Source organism: Esox lucius, chromosome 2, assembly GCF_011004845.1.
Source record: "Esox lucius isolate fEsoLuc1 chromosome 2, fEsoLuc1.pri, whole genome shotgun sequence".
NCBI lineage: Eukaryota > Metazoa > Chordata > Actinopteri > Esociformes > Esocidae > Esox > Esox lucius.
Window position 1 is genome coordinate 12,446,400 of NC_047570.1, and position 12,891 is coordinate 12,459,290.

The following is a 12,891-nucleotide window of genomic DNA, read 5'->3' on the forward strand; positions in this document are numbered from 1 at the left end:
TGAGCACACAAACTACACCCCATTTCTCTTCTATCAAAACCCACACAAAATGTCAAAAAAATATATTTTCAAAAAGCTAAGGAAAACCAAAGTAAAGCTGCACATAGCAGAGCTCTAAACCCCCTAAGCTCAAATGTTTTAAACTAAACCCCTCAGTTCAAATGTTTTGATCAGCAAAGTCCTCTGAAAACTCATGCAACATAAGGGAGTTGCCAATAGTAGTGTGAAACTTGAGCAATAATCTTCCATCAAATGAACCATATCTGAAGAAATTGAAAGTGTAAAATTAATAATTCACAAAGACTGAATACCTTCAGCAAGACTCTTTATTGCCTATTACAAAGTTGCAAGCGCAGTGGTTAACCACTGGACAACCTATATTGCAGCATCCTCTTATAAAATCTGTACAAAGAAATATGCATAATCAGAACACAATCCTCATAATACACGTTACAACTTGAGTTTGCTGACTGAGACTTCCTTGTGTTTCTTCTTCTTGGAGCCCGGGTCCACAGCCCCTTTGATCTGGCTTTTTACTTGGTCTTGCAGTTGGGAGAAGAAGGCAGAGGAGGAGCGAAGAGCTTTGTCTTTCCCTTCATCCTGGAGTTGAGCACAAAAAAAAAGCATTATCAACATCTATGTATATCATTAATAACTGGTTTATTTAGACAAAACACTAAAACCCAAACATGCAATTTTCATACATTTGTAAAGTTTAAATATTCAGTCTGGGGCAAAATAATGTTTTGAATCTATCTTTGGCTGGATGAGTAATATGTTGTTTATATGTGAATAATCTTTAAGTCTAATCGCTATCATCTCTCAGTTAGCATGAAATTACAAGTTTGAAAGTTAATGGTTTTGATGACATTGGGCACAAACATGAAATTCATCATCAGAAAGGGGGACCCTTTTTGGCCGTACAGTGCCACTCACAACCAATAGTCCAAAATCCTAAAATGCATCTCACACACACACACACACACACACACACACACACACACACACACACACACACACACACACACACACACACACACACACACACACACACACACACACACACACACACACACACACACACACACACACACACACACACACACACACACACACACACACACACACACACACACACACACACACACACACACACACTTAGGAACACCATACTAATACTGTGTTTGACCTCCCTTCGACTTCAGAACTGCCTTAATTCTACGTGGCATGGATTCAACAAGGTGCTGAAAGCATTCTTTAGAAATGTGGGCCCATATTGATGGGATAGCATCTTGCAGTTAATGGAGATTTGTGAGATGCACATCCAGGGCATGAAGCTCCCGGTCCACCACATCCCAAAGATGCTCTATTGGGTTGAGATCTGGTGACTGTGGGGGCCATTTCAGTACAGTGAACTCATTGACATGTTCAAGAAACCAATTTGAAATGATTCGAGCTTTGTGACATTATCCTGCTGGAAGTAGCCATCAGAGGATGGGTACATGGTGGTCATAAAGGGATGGACATGGTCAGAAACAATGCTGAGGTAGGCCATGGCATTTAAATGATGCCCAATTGGCACTAAGGGGCCTAAAGTGTGCCAAGAAAACTCCCCCACACCATTACACCACCACCACCAGCCTGCACAGTGGTAACAAGGCATGATGGATCCATGTTCTCATTCTGTTTACGCCAAATTCTGACTCTACCATCTGAATGTCTCAACAGAAATGGAGACTCATCAGACCAGGCAACATGTTTTTCCCCTTTCACACCATCCATCCATCCATCTTCTTCCGCTTAACCGGGGCCGGGTCGCGGGGGCAGCAGTCTAAGCAGGGATGCCCAGACTTCCCTCTCCCCAGACACTTCCTCTAGCTCTTCCGGGGGGACACCGAGGCGTTCCCAGGCCAGCCGGGAGACATAGTCCCTCCAGCGTGTCCTAGGTCTTCCCCGGGGTCTCTTCCCGGTGGGACGGGACCGGAACACCTTCCCAGGAAGGCGTTCCGGAGGCATCCGAAAAAGATGCCCAAGCCACCTCAGCTGACCCCTCTCGATGTGGAGGAGCAGCGGCTCTACTCTGAGCTCCTCCCGGGTGAGCGAGCTTCTCACCCTATCTCTAAGGGATCGCCCGGCCACCCTGCGGGGAAAGCTCATTTCGGCCGCCTGTATCCGGGATCTTGTCCTTTCGGTCATGACCCAAAGCTCATGACCATAGGTGAGAGTAGGAACGTAGATTGACTGGTAAATCGAGAGCTTCGCCTTGCGGCTCAGCTCTTTCTTCACCACAACAGACCGATACATCGACTGCATTACTGCAGAAGCTGCACCGATCCGTCTGTCAATCTCCCGTTCCATCCTTCCCTCACTCGTGAACAAGACCCCTAGATACTTAAACTCCTCCACTTGAGGCAGGCACTCTCCACCAACCTGAAGTGGGCAAGCCACCCTTTTCCGACTGAGGACCATGGCCTCGGATATGGAGGTACTGATTTTCATCCCCACCGCTTCACACTCGGCTGCAAACCGTCCCAGTGCATGCTGAAGGTCCTGGTTAGAAGGGGCCAACACAACAACATCATCTGCAAAGAGCAGAGACGAAATTGTGTGGTCCCCAAACCTGACACCCTCCGGCCCCTGGCTGCGCCTAGAAATTCTGTCCATAAAAATTACGAACAGAACCGGTGACAAAGGGCAGCCCTGCCGGAGTCCAACATGCACTGGGAACAAGTCTGACTTACTGCCGGCAATGCGGACCAAGCTCCTGCTTCGGTTGTACAGGGACCTGACAGCCCTTAGCAAAGGACCCAGGACCCCATATTCCCCAAGCACCCTCCACAAGATGCCGCGAGGGACACAGTCGAATGCTTTCTCCAAATCCACAAAACACATGTGGATTGGTTGGGCAAACTCCCATGAACCCTCCAACACCCCGTAGAGGGTATAGAGCTGGTCCAGTGTTCCACGGCCCGGACGAAAACCACACTGTTCCTCCTGAATCCGAGGTTCTACTATCGGCCGTATTCTCCTCTCCAGAACCCTGGCATAGACTTTCCCGGGGAGGCTGAGAAGTGTGATCCCCCTATAGTTGGAACACACCCTCCGGTCCCCCTTCTTAAAAAGAGGGACCACCACCCCGGTCTGCCATCCCAGAGGCACTGTCCCCGACCGCCACGCGATGTTGCACAGGCGTGTCAACCAAGACAGCCCCACAACATCCAGAGACTTGAGGTACTCAGGGCGGATCTCATCCACCCCCGGTGCCTTGCCACCGAGGAGTTTCTTGACCACCTCTGTGACTTCAGCCCGGGTGATGGACGAGTCCACCTCTGAGCCCTCATCCTCTGCTTCCTCAATGGAAGACGTGTCAGCGGGATTGAGGAGATCCTCGAAGTACTCCTTCCACCGCCCGACGACATCCTCAGTTGAGGTCAACAGCTGCCCACCTCTACTGTAAACAGCGTTGGTAGGGCACTGTTTCCCTCTCCTGAGGCGCCGGATGGTTTGCCAGAATCTCTTCGAGGCCAGCCGATAGTCCTTCTCCATGGCCTCACCGAACTCCTCCCAGGCCCGAGTTTTTGCCTCCACAACCACCCGGGCTGCAGCCCGCTTGGCCTGTCGGTACCCGTCAGCTGCCTCAGGAGTCCCACAAGCCAACCAGGCCTGATAGGACTCCTTCTTCAGCTTGACGGCATCCCTTACTTCCGGTGTCCACCACCGGGTTCGGGGATTGCCGCCTCGACAGGCACCGGAGACCTTACGGCCACAGCTCCGAGCGGCCGCTTCAACAATGGCGGTGGAGAACATGGTCCACTCGGACTCAATATCTCCAACCTCCCTCGGGATCCAGTCGAAACTCTGCCGGAGGTGGGAGTTAAAGATCTCTCTGACAGGAGACTCGGCCAGACGTTCCCAGCAGACCCTTACAGTACGCTTGGGCCTGCCGAGTCTGTCCAGCTTCCTCCCCCGCCATCGGATCCAACTCACCACCAGGTGGTGATCAGTTGACAGCTCCGCCCCTCTCTTCACCCGAGTGTCCAAGACATACGGCCGCAGGTCAGATGAGACGACAACAAAGTCGATCATCGACCTGCGGCCTAGGGTGTCCTGGTGCCACGTGCACTGATGGACACCCTTATGCTTGAACATGGTGTTCGTTATGGACAAACTGTGACTAGCACAGAAGTCCAATAATTGAACACCACTCGGGTTCAGATCCGGGGGGCCGTTCCTCCCAATCACGCCCCTCCAGGTGTCACTGTCGTTGCCCACGTGGGCGTTGAAGTCCCCCAGTAGAACAATAGAGTCCCCAGTCGGAGCACTTTCCAGCACCCCTCCCAGAGACTCCAAGAAGGTCGGGTACTCTGCACTGCCGTTCGGCCCGTAGGCACAAACAACAGTGAGAGACCTATCCCCGACCCGTAGGCGCAGGGAAACGACCCTCTCGTTCACCGGGGTAAACTCCAACACATGGCGGCAGAGCTGGGGAGCTATGAGCAAACCCACACCAGCCCGCCGCCTCTCACCATGGGCAACTCCAGAGTGGTGAAGAGTCCATCCTCTCTCAAGGAGTGTGGTTCCAGAGCCCAAGCCGTGTGTAGAGGTGATCCCGATTACCTCTAATCGGAACCTCTCAACCTCACGCACCAACTCAGGCTCCTTCCCCGCCAGCGAGGTGACATTCCACGTCCCTAGAGCCAGTTTCCGTGTCCAGAGATCGGGTTGTCTAGGCCCCTGCCTTCGACTGCCGCCCGATCCTCTTCGCACCGGCCCCTTATGGTCCCTCCTGTGGGTGGTGAGCCCACGGGAGGGCGGCCCCACGTCGCCCGTTCGGGCTGAGCCCGGCCGGGCCCCATGGGGGAAGGCCCGGCCACCAGGCGCTCGCATACGAGCCCCAACCCCGGGCCTGGCTCCAGGGTGGGGCCCCGGCTGCGCCATACCGGGCGACGTCACGGTACTCAAAATGTTTTTCTTCATTAAGGGGGTTTTGAACCGCTCTTAGTCTGACCCGTCGCCTAAGACCTGTTTGCCTTGGGAGACCCTACCAGGGGCATATAGCCCCAGACAACATAGCTCCTAGGGTCACTCGGGTACTCAAACCCCTCCACCACGTTAAGGTGGCAGTTCTTGGACCCTTTCACACCATTCTTTGTAAACCCTAGAAATGGTTGTGCGTAAAAATACCAGTAACTGAGCAGATTGTGAAATACTCAGACCAGCCCGTCTGGCACCAACAACCATGCCACGCTCAAAATTGCTTAAATCACCTTTCTTTGCCATTCTGACATTCAGTTTGGAGTTCAGGAGATTGTCTTGACCAGGACCACACCCCTAAATGCATTGAATCAACTGCCATGTGATTGGTTGATTAGATAATTGCATTAATGAGAAATTGAACAGGTGTTCCTAAAAATCCTTTAGGTGAGTGTATATGAAAGATGCGTTTTAGGATTTTGGTATATATTTAGGTGAACTTTTTTAATTCCAGAATACTGACATGCTCTGTGTCATGTACTGTTTGTTCATAGATCACAGTGTCATACATGTATGTCAGAAATCTACTGGCCACTGTAGATATTGACCAGATATTTTCTCAAATGGTTTGTGACACAGATGCAGGGAGACACCTTGTTGGCTCAGGGATTTAGAACCTATGACCCTTTGTTTACTGGCTCAACACTGGTAACCACTGGGCTAGCCTACCAACCCCTATTGTAGTACATAATCAAAATGTGTGATGCACACAATGGCCCGATTAGTCTTTACTCACTACATATACATACAAAGGGCGATAAGCCTTAATTTAAAAACATTAGGAAATGTATTAATTATTTTAATAAAACCTGTTGTCATGAAGAATAAACTGACCTTCATTAATGTTGCTTTGCCTCCCTTTGTGAGTTTCTTGAGGTTTTCTGCCACTTCCGCCTTTGATAGTTTCTTATTCTCTCCAGTTCTGTTCGCCTCCTTCAATTTTTGCCTCATCTCCTTCTCATGGATCTTGATGCGCTTCACTCTCTTTTTCTTGCGCCTCTCTCGTTTTTTGTCTGTGGCAGTCTTTTCAGAGTCACCCAGAAGGTCACCAGCCTTGTTCTTCTCCTACAATTGGAAAGGAAATGGTGTTACCATAGAAGCATCTACTGAAGTATAACACAGTAGTTCACTGGTTTTCTTAAACCCCAGAATGCTTACGCATGCGACAGGGCACTCTGTATTGAGAACATGGTTTGAGATAAGGAGACATTAGAGGAGGGGTCATGACAAACCTTGACTTCCTCTGGAGCCAACAGAGTAGCATTACTAACACTGACTGGAGCCACCTCCTCCATGGCAATAGAAGGCAGGTTGGAGACAACCTTCACTTCAGGAACAGGCTATAGGACACAAAGAGAAACATGAATTGGGTACTAATAGCATTTCTACATTTGCATAAGTGTGTGTGTGTCACACTGATTAAGCACTTGATTTAACTGTCTAACTACAGACAAGGACATGGACAGGAAAACGCACCGGTCTTGGCGTGAAGTGGAAATTAGAGAGAGCGTCTAGTTTAAGGAATAGCGAATCCATGAGCTTCTGAATTTCTACATGAGCTGGGTTTTCTTCCTCCTCTGCCTTTTGCTGAAATAAATTTAAATACATCAAAACGATTAACCTGACAATTGAGAAAATGCCATGGAGAGAAAAGCCAATATGTCCACATTGAAATGTAATGGATGAACTACCTGATTTTGCTTCAGGTATTCCTGTTCATAAACCTCTGCAAGGCTTAGCTTGCTCTTCTCATGGTCCAGAGTCAAGCGCTTCTTGTATTCAAACACCTCTTCCTTAGGCTTCTCCTTGCGCACCACGTCATCCCACACCTCAAAGGAAACCAAAACACAAGTCAGAGTCTGAATAGAAAAGGCCCAACGCAGTTCAATCTGAACTAAAAATAGGACAGACCTCGACTTGTTCCAGCTAGTTACTCAGAATAAAACGCTAACGACCGACATTTCAAATCGGCTGGAAGGTTGTTTGCTGTAAAGATGGAGTCGACATCCTGGAAACACTGACCTGGTCTTTAATCCTTTGCTTGATGATGTCCTCCAGTTGCAATGTGGTTTCCTCTGTTACAACAGGGGCTAAGGAATAAAAAACCCACACAGCAATGAACAAACCACATGACACACAGGCTCATTAAATGAATCCGCTGGCAGGCTATTTTGACACCCATTTCGACAGAATTCCTGTCCTAGAATGGACATTTAGGTTACACCCCTGAAGACTCAGGGATGTGGCCAATACATATTCTAGAAAATGGATGGGAATGTTAAAGTGGGATAAATAAAACCCAACATTTCCTGTAATATTTTCTCTCTTGGTTGTTTTTTCATTCATTTTTTGCCTTTTGAGAATTCCGGTGAGACAGTGTAGGCTCATTTTTGTTTCTGTCCTGTGCGTTTATTAAAAATATTTAAAACAAAACTGTAGGATTCCAGTTGCCATCAAATTATGGACTGCACTCAGACATTCGCCCAAAAAAAATACATTATACCAATTTAACAGACACTTCTGCAGAGACTCACAGGAGCCATTAGGGTTAAATGCCTTGCTCAAGGTCAACATATACTTCACCATTACAGATTTTTTTTTTTTAAGCAGATACTATTTAGTTTACTGTCTCAATGCCAGTGGCCTATCTCCAGACCAGTTCATTGTCAAAATTGTCGCTGGTAATACACCACATAAATATAAAGCTCATGCTCTGCTAATAAGGACTGCCTGTATTGAAGCCTATTATTTATGCATGCTGCAGTTTGCTCAACCAAGTGATGTCTTCAGGACCAACGGAATAGTAAAAAGAAAACCCTGTTCTCTTTTCAACATTGACCAGGAATAAAAACATTTAATAGCCTGTTACTTTAACTTTCAACATCATTAATCTTCTGTAATGCAAATCATACGGTTTTACAATGTATAAAATAGACATATGTATATTTTTAATCCAGACTAGCAAAGATACGTTATGATAATTTGTCGGTAAATGTGTGACAGTGAAAAATGCTAATCAACCCCCATATTTCAATTTGCTCCATTCCTATGTGGAGGCTACGATGAAAAGTTGTATGGCTGTCAGTTGAATCTTCACTGCTGGTGTTTTTGATGAATAAACATTGCTTTGCTGATAGATGGGTAACATTTCAATAAAAACCTTGCCCTGGGGGGGATGCTGAAATAATACTAGAAAACAAGATTGCATCTTCCTTGAAAAAAAATGTAAGGTGACATTTTCAAAGCTGCCACTTCAAGGACAAACATCATACTTTGATAAAAATTATGCGTTATTGACAGAAACATTAATCATGGGGAAATGCTGGCCATCGTCTTTCAGGTCAAAAATTGATTTATACAGGTGCAGGGCATTAATACTAAACTCCAATGAGGCCGACAGCAAAACTGAACAGAATGACAATCATGTGACACACACCCATCCTGGAAGCCGAGTCAAATACCACATCCACCTCCAGAAGGCTGTTCTCTGGGCGAGTCTGGGCTGACACCTCTCCTGTCAGTTGCCATGGCTTCTCTCCCATTGCAGCCTTCTCCAAATCCTGGATCTTTTCAGCCATCTGTGAATAGTTAGATTTCACCCTTTTATTAGTTTGCTACATATACACTGCAGATGAAATGAGTCAAGATGAGGACAAAAGCTGGAAACTGCCATTGGATACCCTTTCTTGTCGTTTCTCAAAGGATGATTTGGATTCAGGTTCTGTAGCAGTTTGGGACTTTCGCCGAAAGACTGTCATGTTTTCTCCCTCACTGTCATTACTTTCTCCAGGGAGGTTAAAGGTCACATGTTTAAAAGCCTCCTTTGCTTGTCTGCTATCTTCATCCTCACGGAAGTCCCTGAAATGGCAACAGAACACTTAATATATGAAAGCAGGGTGGGAAATTAGCACCAGCCACCAGCCAAATGTGGGTACTTTCTCACAGTACTTTCTCACTTAGCCTTGTATACCAGCCAGAGTGGCGAGTGGATTGTCTTTTTTTTTTGTCACTCCTTAAAACATCACTTATCACGGATTGGACTGCTTCTGGTGAAAGCTGTATACTACCAAATACACAGCTGTCGATCAAATTCGAAAGCTTTCAGTAACTTCAGAAGTTACACTTTCTTTGGAGCTTAGTGATGTAAAGCACATCTTCGATCGCATTTGCAGATAAAGGCAAGAGCTAGCCTACATTCCCAACAGTAATTAGGAATTAACAGTATTAGGAAGAATATTACCCAAACAATATTTTGGGGGAAAGCATTCTCGCTGGGGGGCAATGCCCTCGGTGCTGCCGGGTCTGTATACACGAGTAAAGGGATAATACATAAAAGGCAACAATACAGAATAAAATACAATAGTATGTATAATACATAGAGGACAAGACTAAAACACTTAAGACAACTAAAATGACAGTTAGTGAAAAAGTGAAATGGAATAAACAGATTAAAACACAGTATGAGGATGTAGAAATAAGTAGAGTGGATTTAACCAAAACCCAGGGACAACCTTAGACTGAACTAAAAGCAAGAGAAAAAAGGTGGGTCTTTAAATGTGATTTAACATGGTAAATGGTGGAACGGGACTTAACGTGGGATGGGAGACTATTCCAGAACATGGGAGCAGCAGACAAAACCAGGCTACATCATCCTTCCTGGAGGGAAACTGGGCTCTTGTTTCTGGACAAAATGAGAATTCTCTTCAAAAACGCCAATGCTACCGGCAAGGAGGGCAGACCTTGTCAGGACTACGTTTGGATGTGCATTAAATGAATTACTAACCTGAAGTTGTGTTTTGTCATAGCTAGATAGCTAATGAGTTTTAGCAGCCACAAGGAAATAGTGCAGTATAACTCACCGTTCAATGGATAAGGTGAATTACATATTTGTAATCCATGTTAATGTTATCAAAGTCACAGTTCTCATTCTAATTACTTTTGATCTCGAGTCAGCCATACAGCTGTGGCATCAGGACAGCGTCGAAACAAGGGGGCCAGATTTCATGGAAAGAGGAGCCAGGAAGAGAAAGACCAAATTTGAAGATGAGAAGGAGACGTCTGACGAGGAAAATGATGACTCTGAAGAAGACTAAAGGGACACTTTCATGCTATGTTTCCAAGAGATGGGCTATGGTGTTTTTTTTTTTTTTTTTAGTTTTTTTAATGTGTAGGCCTACAATTACTGTACAATAACACCAACCTGATTGGCACAATTTGACCTTCTGAGAAATCTCATAGACCATGAGATTGAAATCTAAATCTCATGGTCTCATAGGCTTGTTTTCACATGTCACTTTAATTATTGGCCTATATTCATAATATCCCTTGCACATTCCCTATGCAATACCAACCATGTAATGTATGAGACACAAGCATCCCACACTTACTCATTTTCATCATCTTCCTCTTCTTCCTGCATCCCATCCATACTCGCATCCTCATCCTCAGCTTCTGATTGGTCAGCTGTTTCTGCAGGTTGGTCGTCTACAGCATCAAAGAAGTCTTTGTACTTCAGATTCCTGGAACTTTTCAGCTACAGACATTACAGTACAAGAAAATACATTTAATCAGTGTGTTTGACAACAAAAATAACCAGAAACTCTAGCAACATTTTATTTTCATGTATTTGAACAATAGGTATATGCCGTGTTGTCTTTAATACACAGCCACAAAATGGTGACATTCACTGCAGCCTAACAACAGATGTAAATTTTTGTGACTTTAAATAAGAATTGAAATACATACTTTGCTTGCTTTTTTGGAGGAAACCTTTTCACCAAAGAGGTCTACATCATCATCTTCAGATGGCATGTCCTGGAAGAAATCTACTTCATCATCTTCATCTTCATCTCTCTCCTTCCCCTCCTTTTTATCCATATCATCCAGAAAAGACTCCATCTCGGAGAGCTTGAAGAACCTGTCATCAACCTCTGATGAAGGACCCAATGGTTTGGACTCTCTTAGCGAAGAGCGTTTCTTCTCTTTAGCTAGTTTTTCGAATGCATCTACATCAAAATCTACATCAGAGTCCTCATCTGAGTTAATCCCACCCACAGCACCCATAGCAGTCTTAAGCAGGCGTTCTCTGTCTTCTTTTTCATCTTCCGTGCCACCGTCACTTGTCTCATCATCATCATCATCATCATCTTGATTGTCCTCTTTATCTGTACCTTCATCAGCAGGCACTTCATCATGCAGGATACTCAGAGTTGTATCCAAGGCAGCTTGACTCACTGCTACCTGGAAGAGTTTCAGCACTGCAGAATTTTGGAGCTCTAGTTCTTGCCATATCTGTTCCTCGTCAAAGTTCTCAACCATAAGTTGATCCAGAGGGCTTCCCTTTGAGTCTTCGGGCTCATGGGCTTTTTGAAAGTCATACAGGAGCTTTGTGAGGGAAGTAAATTCCGCTGCCACTCCATCCTGAAGACTTCAAGTATAAAGAAGAATAAAAAGAATACAAATGAAAATGTTAACAGTAATTTTCAAATAGCACCGCTATTACAATGGCTAGTTGCAGTTTAAAACCAAAACATGTGACTGTTCATATCGAATTTTATTAATCAAATAACGATAAGAAAATGGCAGCATAAACTTTAAAGAAAACTCAGTTTGTCACATGCCTCCTTTACACTGCAGGGGCTTAATCGTCCAATACATATCCACTTTCCTATTCTACATGGATATAAAACTTCCACATATGCCTTACTTTACCGTGGAGTATGCACGTAAACATGAAAATTGTCAAAATGAAAATGGCAGATACTCAAAGTTCAGTCCATGAAGTTGGTATCAACAATAAAAAATTGGTATCAGTGCATCCCTACTCATGGGCATCAATAATCTTTCTTTTGAGGGCCTCTGATAGGGTTTTCAGTCTTGGGATGATGTGTTACCACATACTCATATGGTTAAGACCAAACCAGACCAAGTTTCCAATCTTTATCAAAAGTTGGGTTCAAAATGTGAATCTGAACTAGGTAGTCACCGACTCCTGAGAGTCATAGCAGCCCTGTCCACACCGGGTGGCGCCGAGCCAACTAGTGCCCCTATACTTCAAGTCACTGTCGGTATCCCACTTGGCCGTAATGGCACAGCTGTACTAAAAGCCGATGCCTTCAAGTATTGTAACCACTCATTGATCCACAACAGCATTTGGAGTGAATGTTCTTTGTTGAAACGTCTCTCAGTTGAAAAATGTTATGGTTTGCGGAAAATATACCCTGGCCACATCGCATATGCCTCAAACCACATACAGCTCATTGCTTTTGATTCCATAGAACAGTGCATTCAGTTGTAGTGTATACAGTAGATTTGTATGCATCAAATTGTATGTGTAGATGGCTTGACTAAAACTGGAGCATATGATTAAAGTTAAACAGGTTTAACACATACCAATATGATGACGGCATCTCATTTTGAAAAGACGCTGTATGTGTAAGCCAAACGAATGTTTATGAAATCTAGTTAGAGAGCGACGTTTCGTACCAGTAACTACCAACATTACGTCAACGAATCAAGGGTAACTGGAGAACATAAATACGTTGTACAACATATGCTTTGCTATCTATAAGAATCAGGGATTACGTTCCAGCTAGCTAGCTAGCTAACCAAACAGACGAATGCTTGACTAAGAAATGCTTACCTGATCGCCCGTAGCAAAGTGTAACAGGTTAATTCAATATTGGTTAATAATTTTAATATAATACATATGTTGCACTTACTTCAAAAAGTTTTCTGGGTGTGCAGTGTTGATGCTCAGCAGCTTTAAACAACTCTCCAACGTGTTACCTACATCCCCAGAAGCCATCGTTTTCCCTCCTCACATGGGAACATTCGTGTAACAATAAAATATGCGTC

The 12,891-nt window shown here is 45.0% G+C and overlaps 1 protein-coding gene across 1 annotated transcript; it reads right to left on the reverse strand.

Annotated features, from left to right (window-relative positions):
- Positions 1–308: 308 nt before the first annotated feature.
- Positions 309–12,886, reverse strand: mphosph10 (M-phase phosphoprotein 10 (U3 small nucleolar ribonucleoprotein)). Its single transcript, XM_010904849.5, has 11 exons — positions 12,756–12,886; positions 10,780–11,461; positions 10,422–10,567; positions 8,715–8,892; positions 8,471–8,612; positions 7,057–7,124; positions 6,726–6,863; positions 6,511–6,621; positions 6,267–6,374; positions 5,869–6,099; positions 309–600 (listed from the first exon to the last, which is right to left on the reverse strand). Exons 1-11 carry the CDS (start codon positions 12,839–12,841, stop codon positions 451–453), a joined length of 2,040 nt encoding a protein of 679 aa, XP_010903151.2. The 5' UTR covers positions 12,842–12,886; the 3' UTR covers positions 309–450.
- Positions 12,887–12,891: the final 5 nt, after the last annotated feature.

Excerpts from the sequence above, each read along its gene's own strand:
- mphosph10 (XM_010904849.5), bottom strand. The coding sequence starts at position 12,841 with ATGGCTTCTGGGGATGTAGGTAACACGTTGGAGAGTTGTTTAAAGCTG. Across the intron at positions 11,462-12,755 it reads CACCCAGAAAACTTTTTGAA|TCTTCAGGATGGAGTGGCAG; the intron begins GTAAGTGCAACA and ends TTATACTTGAAG. Across the intron at positions 8,893-10,421 it reads GAGGAAGATGATGAAAATGA|GGACTTCCGTGAGGATGAAG; the intron begins GTAAGTGTGGGA and ends TTGCCATTTCAG.